The following is a 23940-nucleotide window of genomic DNA, read 5'->3' as shown; positions in this document are numbered from 1 at the left end:
TCAGAAACCATGCAACACCTTCTCTTAAACTGTTCCGCCCTTACTGTCGTTAGACATCTGATTATCAGTGAGATCAAAATATAAAGTGAATACTCTATAAACTGTGGGATGAGTATACCCCTTTAGAAAAAGTAAATATTGTAATAGACTGTACCCATCTGTGCAACTCAAAGCAGTTATAAATATCTAGATCGAGTCTCTAGAAGGTGTTGAGTTCCACTGTAATGGACTTATTTTTGCATTACATAATGAACGGTTTAAACAACAGAAATTGTATGATCAAAATAACGCAAAAAGCTCCCACAGAAACAAAGCTGCATCCAGGAACCTCGCTAATAAGTGTTCACTTTTAAAACATATAGTTAGAGACTTGTGTTGTGTTTATTCGTGGTGGAGGTAGAACATATTCGATATTGACGTGACGTGCCACGGTTCACCAACACTGCTGGAAAAGACGAGGAGAATACAGAATACATTTGGCACAGATCTTTTCAAATTTCCTTTTTTTTTCCAGATGCCATATTACTCTGGAATGGTGTGGCTCATCACATTGCAGTCATGCCTAGTTTAGACTCTTTGAAGCAAAATTAAACTATTTGGCCAGTAAGGGATGTTTTTGACATTTTTAACTGTCTCTTAATTCTGCCTTACTTTACACTTTTTTTCATGCTATCTGCTTTTATTTCACATACTCACTGTACTAGGAACTTTCCTAGTAGCGTGTTAGTATTACTAACCGTGACACGCTCTCCTAGCTGTGTATCAGGCCTAACTATATGCAAAGGAATCAGCGTGGGAGTCATCTGGTAATGGCGGACAGGTTTTTAAAAACTAATTTTTCACTTAATTGGCATGGCCACAGAGGTCTAAATTAAAGCTGGTTTCTGTTTGAATTTCATTGTGGATGTATTTTTGACATTTTGGTAGGAAAAAATGGGAGAGGATGTTGTATTTGGTGAAATGAAACTCAATTTTAATATGAGTAATTCTTCCAGGTCACAGCAGTGTGATTTTAAAATGAGGTAATTTAAGGATTTGTTCTCTGAAATGGGTCTACCTATGTTTGGTAGCTCTTAAAAAATAATGTAAGTTTTATATAGAATATATTATATAGGGAATAATATTTACTGCTGTTTTTTTTTTTCAATGATAACAACGATAAATTAATTTAGCAGAATTTGTTTTAGACAAACTTTTTTGGGCCAATTCGTTTCACTTTTGCGGCGTACGCCGTTCCGCCGCGTGCATCCGGCTAGGCGTTTGTGTTTGGCTTTCCAGGCACTGCCCGGGTCTATCCGGCGTACGCCGATGTGCGCCGGTCTTGCGAGATAGGCAAAGCGGCTAATCATATATTTTCGCGATATAAAATCGGGTAAACATTTGGAAATTTGGGTTAGTACCAGTAAATGTAGAAACATACAGCAAAAACTATTTGCTAACTTATTTGGAAGAGGCCACAAGAGAAAATCATTTTAAATTGGAAGTTTATTTTTTGTATTTGCAACTCACGTGGCCGGCGTAGGCCGAAACGTTCGTTTATGAATAAACCGGCGAGATTTTTTTTCTAGCCGCCCACGTGACCGGCGTGCCCCGGGTTGAGTGAAACGAATTGGCCCAAAAAAAGTGTCTTAACGATCGGATCCAAACTTGTAAGTTTTGTTTTCTGTTGCATATTTTGTTGTTTGCGTCTTTTTGTTTAGCGACCCGACTGTATGGTTGTTTCTGTTTAATTCGTTTTAGGGATTAGTTTCTAAACATAAACAACTGGAAATGTCAGATTTCTACGGATGTCCTTTGCATTTTTTACGATAATTTTTTATTCCAAGCACCAAAATTTCTTTTTTCTCACAAATTATACAAAGTTATGCCATACCATAAAGATACCATCAAGTGGAGACTGTGGCTAAATCAGTACTGCATGCACATGGTAATAAATTAACAGATTTTATAGTTCCTACTATTTAGTATTGGCAGTGGCTACGATTACGGTACCGTAATCCTAGCCTCCGGTTCTAGGATTACGGAAGTTCCGTATTCCTAGACAACCCTACGAGAATAGGCTAGGATTACGGAAATAAGTAAGGACATGCATAAATGATTTTTTAAACTTACATATTTCACTGAAAATAGCGATTTTTTCATGCCTACAATGTTACATGTATTTCGTGTTATCGATCCGCCATTTTGGGTATACGTATAAACTTAATCGATATATTTATGGCGGCGCGGAAATATTCAGTATAGAAATATGAGGGTTAATGTTAAATTAAAAAAAATAAAATATTCTATACTTAAAATTTTATGAGATTAGTTTGTTTGTCACTCGAGTTTTCCACGAGAAAAAAGCGAAATCAACACCCGTATTTATAACTTAAAAGTTTTTCTTTCCAAAACCATACTAAATGTTTTTGGGTTTTTTTTTAAATTGACAGACAAACGTGGATTATATTCTTAATGATAGATCAAAAGGATTTTAAAAAAAATATTTCATACTTTGAATTTTATGATTTGATTTAGCCTGTCACTTTAGATTTCCGTGCAGATAGAATCGGGCGAAATCAACACCCGTATGTACGACAGGCATTAAAAAAAATCGCTGTTTAAAGTGAAATAAGTAAGTTTACAACATCATTTATGCATGTTCTAACATATACTTGATGCCTGTTACATGCTTCCGTAATCCTAGCCTATCCTCATAGGATTGTCTAGGAATACGGAACTTCCGTAATCCTAGAATCGGAGGCTAGGGTTACGGTACCGTAATCGTAGCCACTGCCTTTAGTATTAGGACAACTAATTTGACGCTATCCTAGGAAATATTGAGATTATGCCTTGATGTTAGTGTTGGGTTAACCCTTTAGCGACGTGGTTGAGTGTCCGTCTACAGATCTCGAGGTCTGGGGTTCATGCCCCAGTAGGGACCTTGGTATTTTCTCTCCCAGGGTTTACTTTAGTACATAGTCATGTAAAATTATTGGTTTTATCGCTTGCGAATATTGGCGTTAATCGTGTACAGTACATACATACATTGACCATATCGACACTACAGGATAAATCCCGTCTTCTGGTATTTCCGTAAATAGGGTCAAGGGGGCTGGCTAGATTAACCGATATAAAGACACTGTAGTCTGTACAATGTTAGCGATTATTTTTGCCAGAAGATAAGGATTTAGGAAAGTTCTTACTTTCTCACAATGAAAATACTATTTTACGACCTCGGCAACAAAATCTTTGCAGAAAATAATTTGTTAACCTTGAAAAATGCGAATAATTTCACACCATCAGTATCGAGCCACGGAAGCAGCAGTATAGAATAAAAGATAAAATTTCAAAAATAAAGTAAACTTGAGTACATTTTTGTTTTGCTACATTTTAATAAGTTTAAACATAAATAACCGAGTAAATTTACACATTTATTTTATAGGGATGACTTATTTTATGATATGATATTTTGTAGTTGTCATCACTGTGACAGGACAGGGACAGCCAAAAGTTATAACACTGTCCCGAAACATCTTATTTGGACTAATAACCAAGGAACACCAAATAAACCATGATGAATTAAAGTGGCACAAAAAGATTTAAGATAAGATAAAATAATTTCAAATTACATCGCATGACAAACGATTATTTTAATTATAAATTAAGGTATATATATGTCGTAGGCCAAATTGGAATCTAGGCAGATCTGGAATTGGTTTAGACCAAACTAGGTCTAGACTGATTCCGGATTTGCCTAGACCAAACTAGAATTCTAGTTTGGCTAAACCGATTCCAGATCTGCCTAGGCCAAACTGGAATCTTCTTGTTTAAGTTTTGGTGATGATATATAGTTTGTACTTTTTGTTTCTTTTGAGCAATTTATATAATTTATTCTTTCCTAATGAATGGAAAACAGATGGTATTATTCAGTTTTAGATATTAAAAAACAAATAAATATGGTTATGGTATTTTATTGATAAAATACTTTAACCAATAACCATTGATATTAAACATTGAAGACACATCTGCATTAAATACAGAAGTTGGAAATGAAAGGCCTACCTTTATAACTGTAAATACCATTAAACAAGATTATCTTCAAAAGGAATTGATAATAATATTTTATTTTTTGATTTTATTACATAATTTTGGGACATGTCGTAAAAAATACAATTAAAAATAAAGTATCCCTTGTAAATAGAGCTTTTTTTCTTATTCCTTGATGCTATAATGCAAAAAATATAAACCAGAACATTGATTTTCATCTATTACAAATATTTTTTAAGTTCAAAAGAAAGATTCCAGTTTGGCCTAGGCAGATTCGAAATTGGTCTAGCCAAGGCCACATTTAAAAAAGTCTTTGTTTGCTGTCTCCGGACTCTACTTTTTAAAGTTGGTAAGGTAGGTAGGCAATTCTTTTTTTTTTTTGTGGTGGGGGGATTATACTTTTACCAGTAGATATATGATCGTTTCTTACAGAATATCTCTTCTGTAAACATGGAACAGTGTATTCATTAACATTTGTAGTTCCACGGTTATTTACGTTTCGAAAGAAAATGTAAACAATTGGTTGAACGCTATTTTGTGTAAACCATAGTAGATCCAGGTTTTAAGTGAATACTGATTAAGTCATATTTATCATTTTATTTTCTACTAACATTGAGATGTAAATAACCCTAAATTTCTGGGGAAAAAGAGGTCTGTACCCCTAGAAAACCCCTCACAGATTTGTCTAGAGGTACAGTTTGTAACTGTTAAATTTCCCCTGGATTGAAATCCTCTTGAAACTTGTAAAATTATTGCTTAAATTTGAACAAAGCTCACTGTCATTGCCTTTCACCTGCTGCTAAAACTAATACCATAGTCACACATACGGCGCGAATAGCTATGTCTAGCCACAGATAGAAACGTAGTAATCCATATCAATCCGTACCTGAGCTGTACCTTAAAGTAGTAATCGGTATGGATCGATACAGATTACTACGTTTCTATCTATGGCCAGACGTAGCTATCTGTGCCGTAATGTGTGACTGGGGTATTAAAGGGCAAATTAATACAAAAGATTCAGTGTAAGTTATATTTCACTGGTACTGCCAGATAGTAAGTTCAATACATACATGTAAGTTCATTGGGCAGTTTTGACCAATTAAAAATGTTGGGAAAGTGAAATTATATTTTCTCTTTACACGAAAATTGCCATTAGCGAACAAATTTTAGTCATTTTACTCCTGTAATCAGGAGTACTAATACTTTTTGATCAAGAAATTGAATATGTATTTACAAGTATTTGTGATTTTTGTGTCCAGTATGGTTAACCATAATACAGCGGTTATCGAAGCCGCTATGCAGTCTCACCACTCTTTGCATGTAACAGTATAAGGTGCGGATGATGGCAACATCCTTTATACATTGTAGTTATATTGTCTGAATAGAATGAATGCAAACATTGTAGTCCTTGTGTTCTTTTTAGATGACTTGAAATAGCCCAGCAAAATATAGCGTTGAATATTGACTGTTCATATAGCATTAACTATAACACAATAGATCAAAAAAACAAATTTTCATGTGTATTTAAACTTTAAAATAGAACTATATCTACAATGTATCGAGAAAGTAGGCCATTATTGTTTTGTTTTTATGTCACCCTTGAAAAAGGCTTTGAAAAGGGTTAAAATAGCCCGGGTTTATAATTGAACTTTTAACACTTTGAATTTTTTCATTTTTCAGGGATGAACAATGGCTTCAAATCTGGCTGGAATGGCATTTATACCTTATTACAAGCATCTGATGGAAATTCTTGAAACTAATGAAGAATTAAAAAAGACTAGCAAAGGTAATATTAAAAGTGTCTCCCTCTGTCAATGTTCCATAAGATGTCACTACATAAAACTTTGTCATAATATTTGTTACTATGATTGGATACTGGATAATCTAGGCCAAAAATTAGGTCACTTAATATAATTTCATGAGACTTGGTAAGACAGTTTGTGTGTTTTAAATCTAGGATAGATTTGTAACTGTGTCACTTAAGATAGCACTAGGCCATTAGCTCAGATCATAGAACTTTAGATGTCAATTTTTCAGTTTCATCATCATTAATCTTTGTTAGAATGTTTGTCTGTATGAAATCTAGGTCAGTTCAGATGTTGGGTAACTGGGGTTAATTACTAAATCTCTAGGTCAAATAAAAAAGATATTAACAGCCCCCCCCCCCCCCAAAAAAAAAAAAAAAACCAAAAAAAAACAGCAAAACTAACAACACTGCCTGTTTCAAAAGAAAGCAGTATAATTAAAACATTGGCCAATGTGTCCACAATTTTAATACAGAAACTGTGTGTAGCTGCAACCCAAGACAAGCCACAAAAAGACAGTAAAGATGGTTCTACACTAGTAATAGTTTTTGTCTAATTCCATTTCATAGAGACAAAAAGCCAGTCTGTTCATGAGATTTCAAAGAGGAAATGATGTTAGTATCTTAAGTACTGCATGTAAGATATAGACTGGCCTTTTTCACTGTATTGATTCTTGAAAATGTAAATATAAAATATATAGTAGGCTCGGAGCTAAGTCTTCTGCAAACCAAGCATCCATGTTTAGTTTATAATGACCACTGCATTGTGAGAAAATTTTAAGAAATAGAATTCCCTAGCAATGTTATTAATCAATACAGGTATCAATGTAAATGGCTTAACTTCCCAAACTTTTCGTACAAAAATTTGAACGTATTTTAACAGACTTTGAAATTAACCGGAGGAAAATATTTTAGTTAGAGATGGGAAGAATCCAGAAAATGGCATAGTTCCATTACTTTCTTTAAAAAAATTTAAGTTTCACATAAGGTATATTTATATAACAAAATAATATGCCCCTTTTTAGCTCCACTATTTGGAGAATAGGGATGCTGTTCTACTCGCCCCGACGTCGGTGTGTCACTTCTTTGGTTAAAGTTTTTCGGCAACCTTTGTTTTTCTGTCATATCTTTGTTATTATTACTTATATCTTACTGTAACTACACATAAACATTGTCCAGCATACAAACAAAGAATGTGCAGGGGCTGGGCCCATTATACCCAAGGTCAAGGTCACCAAAGTGTTATACTTGTAATTATTTTCATGTAAAAATTTTTGAAAGCTTCGTTTATAGACATATCTTTGGTACTTTAAAAGACAATGACCTGAAATTAAAAGTATTTCTTTACAATCCCCATAACTCTAATTGTATTTTTGACAGAATTATGCCCCTTTCATACTTAAATTTGCTTTCTGGATATACCTTTAGTACAATATAAGATAATGACTTGAAACTTAAAATGTATCTTAATCATCATCATCTGCATGTGTGGTAACAATCCCCATAACTCTGATTGGTATTTTTGACCAGATTATGCCCCTGTCATACTTATTTTTTTTTTTTAATTGAGACATAAATATATTTTACTGTTAAATCACCAAATAGTGGAGCGCGCTGTCTTATGGATAGCTGTTGTTAACTAAAGGACTTACTGTAAGTGTACTTACATTAGCGCAGCTAATTTTTAGCGCAAATGCCTTAAATTGACTAGTTTCGACTTATTAGCATGTACGTGTATTAGCGCAGTATCAGCAGCGCTAAAATAGCCAATTGGCGGTAACTATCAGAAACACCAATTTCCGATGAAATATGGAATGGCCAGAACGTGATTGTTGTATCAAACAGTTCTGCCCGGGACTATAGATTACACGTTCTTTAAAAAATATTACTTAATAAAGTTTGGCTTTTTAGTTTGCATATTATGTATTAAGTTCTTTTTTTTTTTAAATAAACGCAATAATTATATATATTATGCATGTCGATCTGTTTTCTTTTTCTTTCTTCTCTTAATGTGGAAAAATCTCTTATTAGTATTAAATAGATGTTACTACATGTATCTACATTTTATTTTCTTTACACTTTGTACATGTATACAGTGCAGAATGGTGATAATTGTTCGTTTTTCAAATTCACACTTGGTTTTCAAAGCAGTAAAATGTTATGGTGGCAGGTGTTATATACGATGTTTACGGACAATGGCGAAGATTAAAAAAGTGCAACTTAATTTACAAAAATAGATGACTTTTGCACTAATGTTGAAACAGGTTTAATTATTTTATTCAAAACTTTCTGCAGAATATTAGTTAGGAATGCAGTTATTGTCATATTTACACAATAAAAATGTATTTCTCTCTGTTCTGTTGCATTGTAATAACGGTATATTCAGGACGATAAATGTTACTTTTTTATTAGGAAAGCTTTTCATTTCAGTCTAATATTAGCGGTAGACATGAATTAGCGCATGCCCGATCCCACTAATAGCGCAAAAATTAGTACTCCACTAATATTACTACACTTAAGTAAATTGGTTGATATCCAGTAATTGAAGATATTTTATGTAAAAATTAGGCACTCTTACTAAAAAAAAAATGCGGTGTAGATTGTAAATTAGATTAATTGATAATATATCAACAAAAGTAAGTTGCAAATATGAAATAAAAACTTTATAACAAACTCACAAAATTCATAATTTTTCTTTAGAAAATAAAAAAGGGTTTTGGTTGCATGAACAATTGGGGTCATATGGAGATGATGAGCATTTCAGTTAATTGATTGTGGACTTGGATAAAAAAGATAATATTTATATGAGCCATGCGATGAGAAAACCAACATAGTGCGTTTTGCGACCAGCATGGATCCAGACCAGCCTGCGCATCCGCACATCCGCGCAGTCTGGTCAGAATTCATACTGTTCACTTTCTGATCAAAGCTTATTGCAATTAGAGAAACTGCGGATGAGCAGGCTGGTCAGGATCCATACTGGTCGCAAACGCACTATGTTGGTTTTCTCATGGTGCGGCTCATATATAGGTGTGCCTTTGATTTTTAACTTCAAATCGGTCACATTCACTTTGCCATCAATTAGTAAAGCATCCTAGGTCACATTGCCCTCTATTTTTAGATTTTATAGATGCTGCTTTCACTTCATTTTCAGTCATTTTAGGTTGGTCAAAGTCCCAAAAGAAACCAGAAACAACAGAATGCTGTCAGTTCAGGAAAATACATTGTCATATTTAGATTTTGAAGGCAAAATGTTAACTATTCATGTAACCAGTAATACAAGGGAGATTATGGTGATAATGTTTCTTTTTAATGTAGTGGCATTTTCATCTCCCTTTGATTAGGAACTTTATATCAAAGGCAGGTTTTGAACAAACAAGCCAATGTTTGTGCTCTACCAAAATTTTGATTTGATTTTCAAGTGACATTTAATGAAAAAGTGTTCACAAAATTTGACTTGAGCATAATTGTTTAAATGAATTTCATCTCATATGTGCAAAAATTTTATGTCTGAAAATTTCGCTTATCAGTTTTTATTAGATTGACTGTACAAATTATCTCAAGAGGCTGAGCTATAATCTTTTAGTCTGACAGTTTGTCAGCATCCGGATTGGGTTAAGGTTTTGATGAACTTTCACTTTATCTCTGTAATGATCCCATAGATTTACTTCAAGAAAAAAAATTGTTCCTCGTTTTTATTCATTACAGTTTTGTCTGGAGCTAAATTTCAACACTATGCAATGCACGCAAAGATGGGGGATATTTAGAGGAACTGAAATGGATGGACAAGAAATATAACCCTTTTTGAATTACTTGCTAATGTACACATTACACTCTTCTTCTCAACAGAGTCTTAATAAGAAATGAAAATCTGTTAGTTTACACAATGCCAGTGTTCATTCAGAAATTTTAAGAAAACTTTACACAATTTATTTAATCTTAGTAGATTGGTGAAAACAAATACGGAGCTGCACGTTTATAATATACATTCTGAAGTTTAATTTGGTACCAAAATCATTTTTCGGAAACGCCATTTACCCGGTCGCATTTATTTCTGAAAATTGCAATTTTCGGAAAATCCAAAGGTCACGCACGTTTCAGGCCGACCGCCATTTTGAAATTTATGATAACACAACACCGATACAAAATATCGTTAAAAATCAATAAATCTGTTCATTAAAAAAACAGGAAAACGATTAAAAATGAAATGAATGTTAAATCATAACATTTGGTAAGTATTTTAATTTATTTATTATCATTCAGAAGAACTTTAGCGAGAAGTTTACAAATCTTTAACGGAGGGTACGAAAGGTCGAAATTACAGCGTCGGGTATCGCAAAAAAACGAGTTTTTTTTTTTATTTAAACACAACAATTTGACTTTAATTCAAAATATTATTTTATATATCATGTAACAATATATCATTTGTCCGTTTGTATGCAAGTTTAATTGCAAAACTGCCCATTTTTGTCCGAAAAAAATTGACCGTTTCGTCCCTCGCAGATTCGCACTAAGAGGATTGCTTTATTGATTTGAAGTTAATGAAGTAAATGATAGTTCGATAGTAATTTTTGTATGCAATTTTGATTAAAAATTGTTTACTTATTCATAGTTTAATGTGTAAAAACTTGTATAAAAAAACCGAGTAGTCAAAATTATTAACTAAAACTAGTAAAAGGAAGGAGCTCGACAATTTGAAACCAAGATTTTGAAGTTGGGTGTTTGTGCTATGAATAATAATAAAAAATAATTAGATAAACATATTTTTTATGTATCATGCAGTTCATTTTTTAAAGCATGACACTTTATTCTTTTTCAGGTCAGCTATGACAGAGATATACCTAGGCCCATTTTGTGATTGTGATGCACACAGTACTATCACAAAGTTATAGACTGGACGTATCAAGAAAACAATCAAACCATTATTAAACAGCATTATGATTGAAATAAAACCATTTTGTCAAGACACCGGGGTTCAAATAAAGTGATTTGTTTAATGTCTTTGTGCATTCAAATCAGTGTCAATAAGACTGACAACTGGTACCCTGGCTTTGGAGAAAGTTGTGAATGATTCTACAGCGGTTGTCAAGTTCATGACTCACTGTTGTAAGCTGGCCACTGAGAGAAGATAAGCAAGTTATAAACATTTAGTTCGTGATTGGCCAGAAATTGGTGCCAGACTGTATAAATGCGGTTAGATGATGCCATCATGGTGAACATAAGCACTTACATACGGTATTCAGCCAGTTCAGCAGTGACTTTTTCCGTTAACGTTAACCACACTACCAGTAGAAGTTGAATTCAAAACTGACATTTTTCATTTCACTTTTAATTAGTTCAATGACACTCTTGGGTCTAGTAAATATGTATCATAGTTTTTATGAGCAACTTGAAATGAATAATTGCAGGTGGAAATAATTCTTTATCAAGAGTAAAACTATTTAAATTAATGGTAGATAATTTTAGCAAGTCGTAGCAGTCTAATAGTGAAAAAATATTCAACAGAAAAATATGAAATCAATATTATTTGAAAATATTATATTTTATTTATAAACTTGTTCTATGTATAATAAATGTATCTACACTGTCTTGTTCTGTAGTAATATTTAAATAAATCTGTTAAAGTGATCATGAAAATGTATGTGTAAGTGACAACTGAAATTATTTGAAAATAATGTAAAAACTTGAAAAATAAATTGCATCAACCTGACTAACTTATTCATGATTTAGATCATCTTATAGTGGTGTTTTAAATCAGTCATTAACATGTCCATAGAGAGCATAGACTGACCTGACAATATTCCAAATTTCATGAAGATATCTCAAATAATAAAAAAGTTATGGCAATATTACTTTAACAAGTCGGCTGAAAAAAAAATTTCGGTTCCGTCAACTTGACGCGTTTCAATAGTAATTATATAGCAAAATATTTCCGGATTTCGGTCGATTTAACCAAACTTAAAAATGTCATAACTTTTTTGATTTTTGAGATATTGAAAAAAGGGAAACAGTTCTGGAAAGCTTTCAAAGAGATCTTTAAAACTATGTAAAGAAATCTGCAATGTTTGTAACTTTGAAAATTAGCTGGGGTTGCTACACCATAACTAAGGCAATCATATTAAACACAGTAATATAGCTCTTGTTTCTTCTCCAATTAATATGCCCACATTTTATTTTAAAAAATTCTCTTTTCTTGGTTACCTTTTACACAAGACAATAAGTATGACAAATGGAGACTTAATTATTGAACTTGTGTTAGTGGTTGTTTAATACAAATGACCACTAACACAAGTTCAATAATTAAGCAGAAAGTCAGCTAACTTCCTAAAGGTAAAGGTAAGGTTTCTTGTTCACTGGGGTAGTCGATGATAGTCCACACCTGGAATGGTGCAACAATTTTATTTATTTCCAGCCGAGCCCACGACAGGTGTCATATTTACCTCCCCAGCATCCTGTCTGATACTGCTGGAAACTGTACCAGTTTAAGTAAATCAAGCACTGAACACTAGTCGTGATATCAGCTGCGACTGGGAATCGGGCCCGGACCGCTGACGATGTAGACCAACCTGCTAACGACTGCACCACTGATTCCCCTATACTAACAAATTGATTGTTAGTTCTAATTTTAGCTTGTCTGGAGCAGCCAGATTGTGTTGCTGCCTTGGGTGGCTGCTTAATACAGGTTTGACTGTATATGTTAAGTAAGTAAAATGTCACTACATGTCATTAGAAATATGTGTTTAATGAACTAGATTTAAGACACTGACGTACAGTTGATGCAGCTTTCAACCTTGATACATTCTTTGTTTATTGCTTTGTTTATTGACCAATGAATTTAAGGAACTGGATGATGAAATTCAATAATGTTATGTTTATATTTTAAGGTATATTCAAGCAAATGGCTTGGGCAGCTGGAGGAACATGTGCAGGAGGTATTGTGGCAGGTCCACCAGGTGCTCTTGTAGGGGGATTTGTAGGTATGAACCATTTTAGGCATGACTGTTTGAGTTTTTTATGCCCCCGAAGGGAGGCATATTAGTTTTCAACTGTCAGTCCGTTCGTTCGTCACAACGTTAACTTTTTGCATGAAGGCACTTTACTCGCGAACCACTGCACCCAGGACCTTCAGACTTCACATGCTGATAATACTTATTGAGAACACAAACCCTACTGACTTTTGGGTCACCAGGTCAAGGTCACAGGGGCCAATGTTAACTTTTTGCATAAAGGCACTTTACTCGCGAACCACTGCACTCAGAACCTTCAAACTTCACATGCTGATAGTACTTATTGAGTACACGACCCTTTCTGACTTTGGGGTCACCAGGTCAAAGTTCAAGGTCACAGGGGTCAATGTTAACTTTTTGCATGAAGGCACTTTAGTCGCGAACCACTGCACCCAGGACCTTCAAACTTCACATGCTGATAGTACTTATTGAGTAAAAGGACCCTACTGACTTTGGGGTCGCCAGGTCAAGGTCACAGGGGCCAATGTTAACCTTTTGCATGAAGGCACTTTACTCGCGAACCACAGCACCCAGGACCTTCAAACTTCACATGCTGATAGTACTAAATTGAATACACGACCCCTATTGACATTGGGGTCACCAGGTCAAAGGTCAAGGTCACCAGGTCAAAGATCAAGGCGCTGCGGGGGCATTTGTCACCATTAGTGACAGCTCTTGTTTCAAATAGTAGAGCTACTTGGAAAATACTTTCAGTAGTTTGTAAATGCAATAGAAAGTCATAACAAAATTATTCCGTACATTTTAGTTTTGTCTCCAATAACACCTTTTTAGCCCACCATCATCAGATGGTGGGCTATTCAAATCACTCTGCGTCCGTGGTCCATTGTCCTTCCGTCCGTCCGTCCTTCCGTCCGTTAACAATTTCTCGTTATCGCATCTCCTCAAACTACCAGGGGGATTTTGACCAAACTTTGTCAGAATGATGTATTGGTACCCTAGTTGTGTCCCCCTGAAAATCAGACTGGTTCAACGATTGTTAAGTAAGTTATGGCCCTTTGTTTATTTCTGTAATTTATATAGATTTATATAGGGAAAAACTTCGAAAATCTTCTTGTCTAAAACCACAGAGCCTAGGGCTTTGATATTTGGTATGAAGCATCATCTAGTGGTCCTCTACCAAGATGCTTCAAATTATTTCCCTGGGGTCTAATATGGCCTCGCCCCGTGGGTCACATAGTTTATATAGACTTATATAGGGAAAAAAATTGAAAAACCTCTTGTTCAAAACCACAGGGCCTAGGGCTTTGATATTCTGTATGTGACATCATCTAGTGGTCTTCTGCTAAGATTGTTCAAATTATCCCCCTTGGGTCAAATATGGCCCCGCCCCGGGAGTCACATGGTTTACATAGACTTATATAGGGAAAAACTTTGAAAATCTTCTTGTGCAAACCACAAAGCCTAGCGTTTTGGCATTTTTAATGTAGCATCATCTAGTGGTTCTCTACCAAGTTTGTTCAAATTATCCCCCTAGGGTCAAATATGGCCCCGCCCTGGGGGTTACATTGTTCATATAGACTTATATAGGGAAAAGCTTTTAAAATCTTCTTGTCAATAACCTACAACATTCAAATTTGGACCACATGTATGGTTTTGAGTGGCAAGATGAACCTTGACATGAGTTGACCTTGATTTTGACCTAGTGGCCTACTTTCACATTTCTGTAGCTACAGCCTTCAAATTTGGACCACATGCATAGTTTTGTGCACTGAAAAAAACTTTTACCTTGACATTGACCGAGTGACCTACTTCACATTTTTGAAGGTACAGGCTTCAAATTTGGACCACATGCATAGTTTCGTGTTCCGAAATGAAATTTGACTTTGATTTTGACCTAGTGACCTACTTTCACATTTCTCAAGCTACAGCCTTCAAATCTGGACCACATGCATAGTTTTGTGTACCGAAAAAAACTTTGACCTTTACATTGACCTAGTGACCTACTTTCACGTTTTTGAAGGTATAGGCTTCAAATTTGGGCCACGTGCATAGTTCTGTGTTCCAAAATAAAATTTGACCTTGATTTTGACCTAGTGACCTACTTTCACATTTCTCGAGCTACAGCCTTCAAATTTGGACCACTTGCATAGTTTTATGTACCGAAATGAACTTTGACCTTAAGATTGACCTAGTGACCTACTTTCACATTTCTGTAGCTACAGGCTTCAAATTTAGACCACATGCATAGGATTGTGTACCAAAATAAACTTTGACCTTAAGATTGACCTAGTGACCTACTTTCAGATTTCTCGAACTACAGCCTTCAAACTTGATGCACATGCATAGTTTTGTGTACAAAGAATTTTGTCTTTGAAATTGACCTAGTGACCTACTTTCACATTTCTGAAGGAACAGGCTTTAAATTTGGACCACATGCATAGATTTGTGTTCTGAAGTGTAATTTGACCTTGATTTTGACCTAGTGACCTACTTTAACATTTCTCAAGCTACAGCCTTCAAATTTGGACCACTTCAGGCCATCTAGTGAAACCTTTAAAACCTTTAAAAACCTTTAATTTCAGAGCAAACCTTTAAAACCTTTAAATCTTCTGAAAAAACCTTTAAAATGGCCAAATAGCCTGTAATTTTCACTCAAAACCTATATTTTTGTTCAGACTGCTTGCCGTGCCAGTTTAAAGCAAGTAATAGTTATACTGCTGTATTTCTCTCCCTTTTAAGTGTTGTTATTAGGATACTGCTTGTGTATCTTTCATCTTGAGTTTTTCAGAATGCTGTTGTGTTCACCAGACCACTTACATGTAGATGTTTGCAGTAGTGTTCACCAGACCATAGGTGTTCCATGTATTCAGCATAAGGTACCATGGAGCTGAATGCTTGAAATGGTTCGGTGACATGATGTTTACACTATGGTAACACTGGACAAGGTCTGGTAAAGATACAACATTCTGAGCAAAGTTGATGTAGACACTACAAATTCAGGCTTTAAAGTGGCCCTAAAATTCCTAAAAATTCTTAATTTTTTTAGGTCTCCCTAAAATCCTAAAACAATGCTCAAAAAGGGCCAGATTCCTAAAAAAGCTCTCTTTTTTTCAATTGTCCCTAATTTTTTGTAATATCTGTCTGAACTTAAATTTGTCTTTGCACAAAGTCATGCATATAATGATCCAATTAATTTATTGAAGTTTATTTTCTTCAAGATTCATTTTCAGAGGTTGCTTCTATCAGTTTCCATGAGTTCCTAGGCTACATCTTCATGAAACATATATTTACATCATTGAGTGATCAGGCCTAGATCCATGGCTGGGCCCAGGAGGCCTGTACCCCCATTTGGCTCATCAAAGTTGCTCTCAACTATTTTGGCAAGGAATAAATATTTTCTCAAAATTAGGCCCAAAAACGCACCAGAAGCCACCATTCCATTTCTTTGTTACAAAATTTTCCAGGGGGAGGACCCCCTGACCCCCCTTTCCAATGAGGAGATTGCCTCTTCAGTAGCTCAAAATTTATATAAGTTCCATAGAGGCCACCATTGATATCTACATTTCAAAACATTTTCAGAGGAAGACTCCCCTGACCCTCCTAAAACTACAGGGATACCCTCTACCACACATCAAAAATTAGACCAAAACATGCGCTACAATCAAGCATTTTATACCTGTATTTTAAATTTTTTCAGAGGGTGGCAGCATCCTTACCTCCCTAGAATTAGGGGGCTACACCCTCCTATGCCTAAAAATTTAGAACAAAAAATACACAAATTGTCACAAGCACCCACAATTTCATACCTGTATTTTAAAAACTTTCCAGGGGAGAGCCCCTAACCCCCTTCCCCAATTAAGAGAAGTACACCTCCAGTACCTCAATATGTAAACAAATAAAGGCACCAGTGTCCACCATTTCATACCTGTATATCAACTTATGTTGGAGACACATTTGTTCTAGAATGGTGCACCTGCAAAAAGCAACAATATATAAAAGGACGGGCTTGACATGTTGACCTGTGGGCATTTAGTCCTAATTTAGCCTTTTTTTTTGTGTGCAAAAATAGCCCTAAAAACTAATTTTAGCCCTAATGTTTTGCCAAATAGTGTTTGAAAGCCTGTTCAATGTTTAAAAAAAAACAGGAACCAACTATACAAAAAAGGTGATATAAATGTGCCGTGAAAGTAGGTATACCCATTAAGTTAGGTATGTATATCAGTCATAATCAGGGCTCGATTTAGCGTTGGACCGTTGGCCCGTGTCCAATTAAAACTCTCTCGGTCCAACTCGTCTTCTATTGAGTTGGTCCGTCGGTCCAGTTCGAAAAACTTGGGTCGACAACGATAATAAACTGATGCGTGAATAATTTTTAGTACGAATTTATTACGCAAATTTTGATTGGACGCTGAGTAGTCTGTAAGCCAATTGAAAACGCGCTATGTAAACCAATATGGCGGCCTCCAGTAGCGAATCTCCGAAAAAGTTTTTTTTTCATTTTCAATATTTGGTGCCGCTAGTGGCCGTAAGGTAAAATCGGCGAAAAAAGCTGAAGAGGAAAAAAAGGAAAAGGCTAGACAGTACTAAAAATCCAGAAAACGTAACTTTGTAGATTCCTGGTTAAATGAATTTACGTGGTTGAACTATTGTGAGCAAAATGGTATGACATGTGTTATTTGCTCTCAGCATGAAAAGAAGCAAACGGATCATGAATTTATCAGAGGGTATAAGAAATTCAAACATGATCGACTTACCAATCATGAGGAAACAGAAATGCACTCTGACAATGTAAAAAAACATAATGCAGTTTTAAACCCAGACCAATCCCAGGCTGCTAAAGCAATCGGGTCGTTAAATCAGACAGTCATATGTAGACTTAAAAATTTGTTTAGATCAGTGCATGGATTGTGTAAAAAGGGCAGGTCTACATTTTAATATGTGACTTAGAACATTACAGATGGTTCCCAGTCAGTGTCTGCTGAGAACATCTAAGATGGTTCCTAGTCAGTGCCTGTTAAGAACATCTCAGATGGTTCCCAGTCAGTGCCTGCTGAGAACATCTCAGATGGTTCCCAGTCAGTGTCTGCTGAGAACATCTCAGATGGTTCCCAGTCAGTGCCTGCTAAGAACATCTCAGACGGTTCCCAGTCAGTGTCTGCTGAGAACATCTCAGATGGTTCCCAGTCAGTGCCTGCTGATGATTCCCAGTCAGTGTCTGCTGAGAACATCTCAGATGGTTCCCAGTCAGTGTCTGCTGAGAACATCTCAGATGGTTCCCAGTCATTATATGATCAGAATATTTTGAATGATGAATACTTGTCAGATTACCAGTCTGATGAGGATTATGAAAGTGAGTATGACTCTGACATTGAAATATATGTTCCTTTTATTGAGAGAAAAAAAATGAAATAACTTGTTTCAAAAAACTATATAAACTTGACAGTTTCATGTCACGGTACAATTGAAACCTCTGAACTATGTTAATCAGGCTTAAGTAGAAAATAAGTGAAATGACTTGTATTTTGTCTTATTTTGTGACATGTAAAATACAGTGTATGGTGGTTTCAAAGCCTTGTCTTTTTTGGTCCAGCTCAGTTGGATCCGGGCCAACTGATATTGGGATGAGGTGGTCCGGATGTCCAGCTCAAATTCCAGCCTTAGGTCGAGCCCTGCATAATGTATAATTCAAACAGTATGAGATAATATCAAACATGCCTGTTTCTGATATCTGGTTTTAGAGTGTGGGTTTCCATAATGGGCTTAGAGCGAAACTGGTCTATCTGCTTCTATTTCTATATAAAGGTAGACCAGTTTCGCTCTAAGCCCTCGATATATAAATTAACTTTTTTTAGTAAATACCTATATATATTATGTGTTTACAACGAGAATTCCGACAAAAATAGCCTTTATTTACTCTTTATTTTTTAATATTTTACACTAAAAGGCCTGTATTTCTATAGATTGGAGCCTTTATAAAAACCTTTATTTTTGTTCAGGCCTGCTAGGAGGCCTGCCACTTGCATAGTTTTGTGTACCGAAATAAACTTTGACCTTAAGATTGACCTACTGACCTGTTCTCAGATTTCTCAAACTACAGCCTTTAAACTTGATGCACATGCATAGTTTTGTGTACAAAGAATTTTGTCCTTGAAATTGATCTAGTGACCTACTTCCACATTTCTCAAGCTACAGCTTTCAAATTTGGACCACATGCACAGTGTTGTGTACGGAAATGAAATTTGACCTTGAGCTAGTCAATAAGTCTTGAAATTTGGAACACTCAAAAATGGCACATTGGTGGGTGCCAAGATCACTCTGTGATCTCTTGTTCAGTTAATACGATATGTAGAAAACGCTCAGGAGTGTATAAAATTGAAGAAATTTAGTTGTATTTTGTGTCATACAGTCATATTGAAAGACCTATTTAAACAATAATGGTTTAACATTTTCAAAGATTAATTATGTCTCCCCCAGGAGACATATTGTTTTTGCCCTGTCCGTCCGTCCTTCCTTCCGTCCGTCCGTACGTCACACTTCATTTCCGAGCAATAACTGGAGAACCATTTGACCTAGAACCTTCAAACTTCATAGGGTTGTAGGGCTGTTCGAGTAGACGACCCCTATTGTTTTTGGGGTCACTATGTCAAAGGTCAAGGTCACAGGGGCCTGAACATTGAAAACCATTTCCGATCAATAACTAGAGAACCACTTGACCCAGAATGTTGGAACTTAATAGGATGATTGGTCATGAAGAGTAGATGATCCGTATTGATTTTTGGGTCACTCCGTCAAAGGTCAAGGTCACAGGGGCCTGAACATTGAAAACCATTTCCGATCAATAACTAGAGAACCACTTGACCCAGACTGTTGAAACTTCATAGGATAATTGGTCATGAAGAGTAGATGACTCCTATTGATTTTGGGGTCACTCCGTCAAAGGTCAAGGTCACAGGGGCCTGAACATTGAAAACCATTTCCGATCAATAACTAGAGAACCACTTGACACAGAATGTTGAAACTTCATAGGATGATTGGTCATGAAGTGAAGTTGACCCCTATTGATTTTGGGGTCACTCCGTCAAAGGTCAAGGTCACAGGGGCCTGAACATTGAAAACCATTTCCGATCAATAACTAGAGAACCACTTGACCTAGAATGTTGAAACTTCATAGGATGATTGGTCATGAAGAGTAGATGACCCCTATTGATTTTGGGGTCACTCTGTCAAGGGTCAAGGTCACAGGGGCCTGAACATTGAAAACCATTTCCGATCAATAACTAGAGAACCACTTGACCCAGAATGTTGAAACTTCATAGGATGATTGGTCATGAAGAGTAGATGACCCCTATTGATTTTGGGGCCACTCCGTCAAAGGTCAAGGTCACAGGGGCCTGAACATTGAAAACCATTTCCGATCAATAACTAGAGAACCACTTGACCTAGAATGTTGAAACTTCATAGGATGATTGGTCATGAAGAGTAGATGACCCCTATTGATTTTGGGGTCACTCTGTCAAGGGTCAAGGTCACAGGGGCCTGAACATTGAAAACTATTTCCGATCAATAACTAGAGAACCACTTGACCCAGAATGCTGAAACTTCATAGGATGATTGATCATGAAGAGTAGATGACCCCTATTGATTTTGGGGTCACTCAATCAAAGGTCAAGGTCACAGGGGCCTGAACATTGAAAACCATTTCCGATCAATAACTAGAGAACCACTTGAACCAGAATGTTGAAACTTCATAGGATGATTGTACATGCAAAGTAGATGACTCCTATCGATTTTGGGGTCACTCCGTTAAAGGTCGAGGTCACAGGGGCCTGAACATTGAAAACCATTTCCGGTCAGTAACTTGTGAACCACTTGACCATGTTAATAGGATGATTGGTCATGCAGAGTAGATGACCCCTAAAGATTTTGGGTTCACTCTGTGAAAGGTCAAGGTCACAGGGGTCCAAACATTGAAAACCATTTTTGGTTAGTAACTTGAGAACCACTTGACCCAGAATGATGAAACTTCATAGGATGATTGGTCATGCAGAGTAGATGACGCCTAACGATTTTAGAATCACTCTGTTAAAGGTCAAGGCCACAGGGGCCTGAACATGGAAAACCATTTCCAATCAATAACTTGAGAACCTCTCGACCCAGAATGTTGAAACTTCATAGGATGATTGTTCATGCAGAGTAAATGACCCCTATTGTTTTAGGGGTCACTCTGTTAAAGGTCAAGGTCACAGGGGCCTGAACATTGATAACCAGTTCCGATGAATAACTTGAGAACCACTTGACCCAGAATGTTGAAACTTCATAGGATGATTGAACATGCAGAGTAGATGACCCCTATTGATTTTGGGGTCAGTCTATTAAAGGTCAAACTCACAGTGGCCTGTTCATGTAAAATCATTTTTTGGAAATAACTTGAGAATCACTTGACCTACAATATTGAAACTTAATAGGATGATTGGACATGAAGAGTAAATGACCCCTATTGATTTTTGAGGTCACTTGATCAAAGGTCAAGGTCACAGGAGCCTGAACAGTGACTTGAGAACCACTAGGCCAAGAGTGTTGAAATTTAGCGGGATGACTGGACATGCCAAGTAGATGATCCCTATTGCAGCCAACCATCCGTGTCTCTTTGACTTTCACTCCTGACCCCTATTGACTTCTTGCCTATAGGACTTTGCATTGGGGGAGACATGCTCTTTTTTACAAAAGCATTTTCTAGTTTTGATTGCATACCCAGTGGCTTCTGACAGGCCATCATAGGACATAATACAAACAATTATTGTCTTTTACATTACTTTCTTTTTAGGTTCAGTAATTGGTTACTGTAAGTCAGATGAATACAGCTCAATGATAAAAGTGATTAAAAATCTCAGTGATTCTGACAAACAACGACTGGTGGAGAAGGTACAGGAACTGGTCGGAAGCTCGTCTCTGGAAGCGTTAACTGCCTTCATTGGTTCTAAGGTGCAACGGGAATTGTTACTGAACTGTATACGATCTGTTCTACAAAACAAAGGTGGAGGATGATATAACTTGTTCTTTATTTTTTGTCGAAGTGAGAGAGCACCTGCAAATGAAACATTGAATACATGTTCAAAATTCTGATCAAAGATCTAAATGGTAAAACTTAGAATTTTTTTTCGAAAATATCATCCAAGGTTCAGAATTTGGAAGTTCTGGTACATAGAAAACAGAAGGAGAAAAATTCCGGACTGAGAAATCATCCAATATTCAGAAGTTTCCGGTTTTTGGAAGGTCCCATCTTCAGAAGTTCCACTGTAATATTATTAAACAATAGAAATTATTTTTGTTGAAATAAATAACTTAATCCTATTTAGTATATAGTATGAATGGGAATTTAAAACACTGACCTCCAGATTTGGCTAAAAATAATCTTTCTTTCAAATTGAACTTTGGTCATATTGAACATTAGAATATGAGTTTTTAATTGTGTCTAAAGTATTTTCAAAAATTCCAAATCGAGGGGAAAAAAAGCGTCTGGAATCGAACCCCAGACCACCCCAGCTATAAAGACATTTTCTCGTCGTTGTAACCAATAGGGCTATAGCGGAATTAGTGAATTTTGACTTCAAAATATAGATACATATATTTAAAATCGAGACAGTTTACCTGGAAAAAATTATAAAGCATTACAAACGCTTTTTGATTTGCATCGTAAAAAGTAGTAGAAACAGCAAATTCTCATTGTGTTTCCGTAACATATAGTTTGTCAGTAATAAAGTTTTAAAGCCTCCTTAAGAAATATATCATTTATTTCTAGATATATATAAAAAAAATGTCGAATAATCTGGAGGCCAGTCCCTTTAATAAGAAAATGACTTAGTTCTGAAGCAGTTTTCAGGTGTATTTCCTTCTGAAGCAATATAGCAGAAAAAGCTGCAAAATCATGCAAAGACAGTAGATTCTTGATTATACTGCCAGAGATTTGTACTATGTATTTTTGGTTTTGGTTATTTTGTCATTTTTATAATCTTTTGATATTTATATTCTTTAGTTTTACAATATACATTTAGTTGATTTTATTGACTAAATTTAACTATACAAGTGCATGATATTACATACTTGCAGACAAAAACATTCTGACTATATATCATATCATATCATACCTGTTATTATTTATTTATGACGTTGATTTTATGTGGATGAATTTCCTAAATTTTACAAATAAATTCATCTATTTTCAAAATTCTTCTAGTTATTTAATTATAATATATTTAACAGATGATTGTACATGTATATCACTCCATTATCTATGAAGAAAACAGGGTATAATATTATTTGTTTCACTGATGTTCTGTCTATTTGATGGAAAATATTAAATTTGGTGTCATGTTTGGTGCCTGGAAACTGTACTTTTTGATAAAATATCACAGAACATTATTGCTGCTTAGATGAAATATATAAATCTGTGGGTGGCGGTTACTGCCAAAATTAGTAAATATACAAACCATTCATTAACAAGCAAGTCAGTGCAGTGCATATTAATACCGTCTAGTCTAAAATTTCATACTGTTCAGTAATTTTTCATTCTGTGCATTGTATTTAGATACCATATACAAAACTTCATTCCATCCATTTAAACATGAAACGATATGTTAAAAACATGTTGCAGTGCACGTAAATGTGGAACTCTGACAAGTTGTGGTGCAATGCAGCCCAATGTGAAGACGTTTGACGCAACATTAGTTTGTGCAGTGTAAAATGAAATGATTTTTCACAACTTGACCCTTCCCATGCAAAAACAGGGCCTTTGCAGAATATACTTTTTATCTTTGCCAAATATTTGCCATAACCTTTGCAGAACAGTTGCAGCACATGATTGCTGAATATATTCCACAGACGAGTAGAAATGGAACGAAACGTGCAACTATTCTGCAAAGCTTTTGCAAATATACACTACGCACACAGAATGCAAATACTTCGCAAACAATTTACTATTCGCAGCTGAAACTTCAGCAAATAAATCGCAAAGTGATAGCAAAGTAATCGCAAAGTGATAGCAAAGTAATTGCAAAGTGATCGCAAAGTGATGGCAAAGTATTTGCAACTTGCATGCAAATAATATGCAAAGTATTCGCAGATACATAACAAATAGCAAAA

At 35.5% G+C, this 23940-nt stretch overlaps 1 protein-coding gene and 1 long non-coding RNA gene across 4 annotated transcripts; both read left to right on the top strand.

Moving 5' to 3' along the window:
• The first annotated feature begins 1586 nt into the window (after positions 1–1586).
• LOC123565998 (protein C19orf12 homolog) lies at positions 1587–23037 on the top strand. 3 transcript variants are annotated; one of them, XM_045359798.2, is made up of 4 exons: positions 1587–1649; positions 5710–5815; positions 12718–12810; positions 21626–23036. In XM_045359798.2, exons 2-4 carry the CDS (start codon positions 5719–5721, stop codon positions 21844–21846), a joined length of 411 nt encoding a protein of 136 aa, XP_045215733.2. In that variant the 5' UTR covers positions 1587–1649; positions 5710–5718; the 3' UTR covers positions 21847–23036. The 3 variants fall into 3 exon arrangements, with proteins under 3 accessions (XP_045215733.2, XP_053406227.1, XP_053406228.1); XM_053550252.1 differs by lacking the exon at positions 1587–1649 and adding an exon at positions 3463–3586; XM_053550253.1 differs by lacking the exon at positions 1587–1649 and having other exon boundaries at positions 5704–5815; positions 21626–23037.
• On the top strand, positions 9823–11543 carry LOC123561705 (uncharacterized). Its single transcript, XR_006688491.2, has 2 exons — positions 9823–10064; positions 10653–11543. It is a non-coding gene; the product is annotated as an uncharacterized LOC123561705 (long non-coding RNA).
• Positions 23038–23940: the final 903 nt, after the last annotated feature.

The sequence above is a fragment of the Mercenaria mercenaria genome, chromosome 8 (assembly GCF_021730395.1).
Source record: "Mercenaria mercenaria strain notata chromosome 8, MADL_Memer_1, whole genome shotgun sequence".
Taxonomy (NCBI): Eukaryota; Metazoa; Mollusca; class Bivalvia; order Venerida; family Veneridae; genus Mercenaria; species Mercenaria mercenaria.
This window is presented reverse-complemented; position numbering and strand designations above follow the sequence as displayed.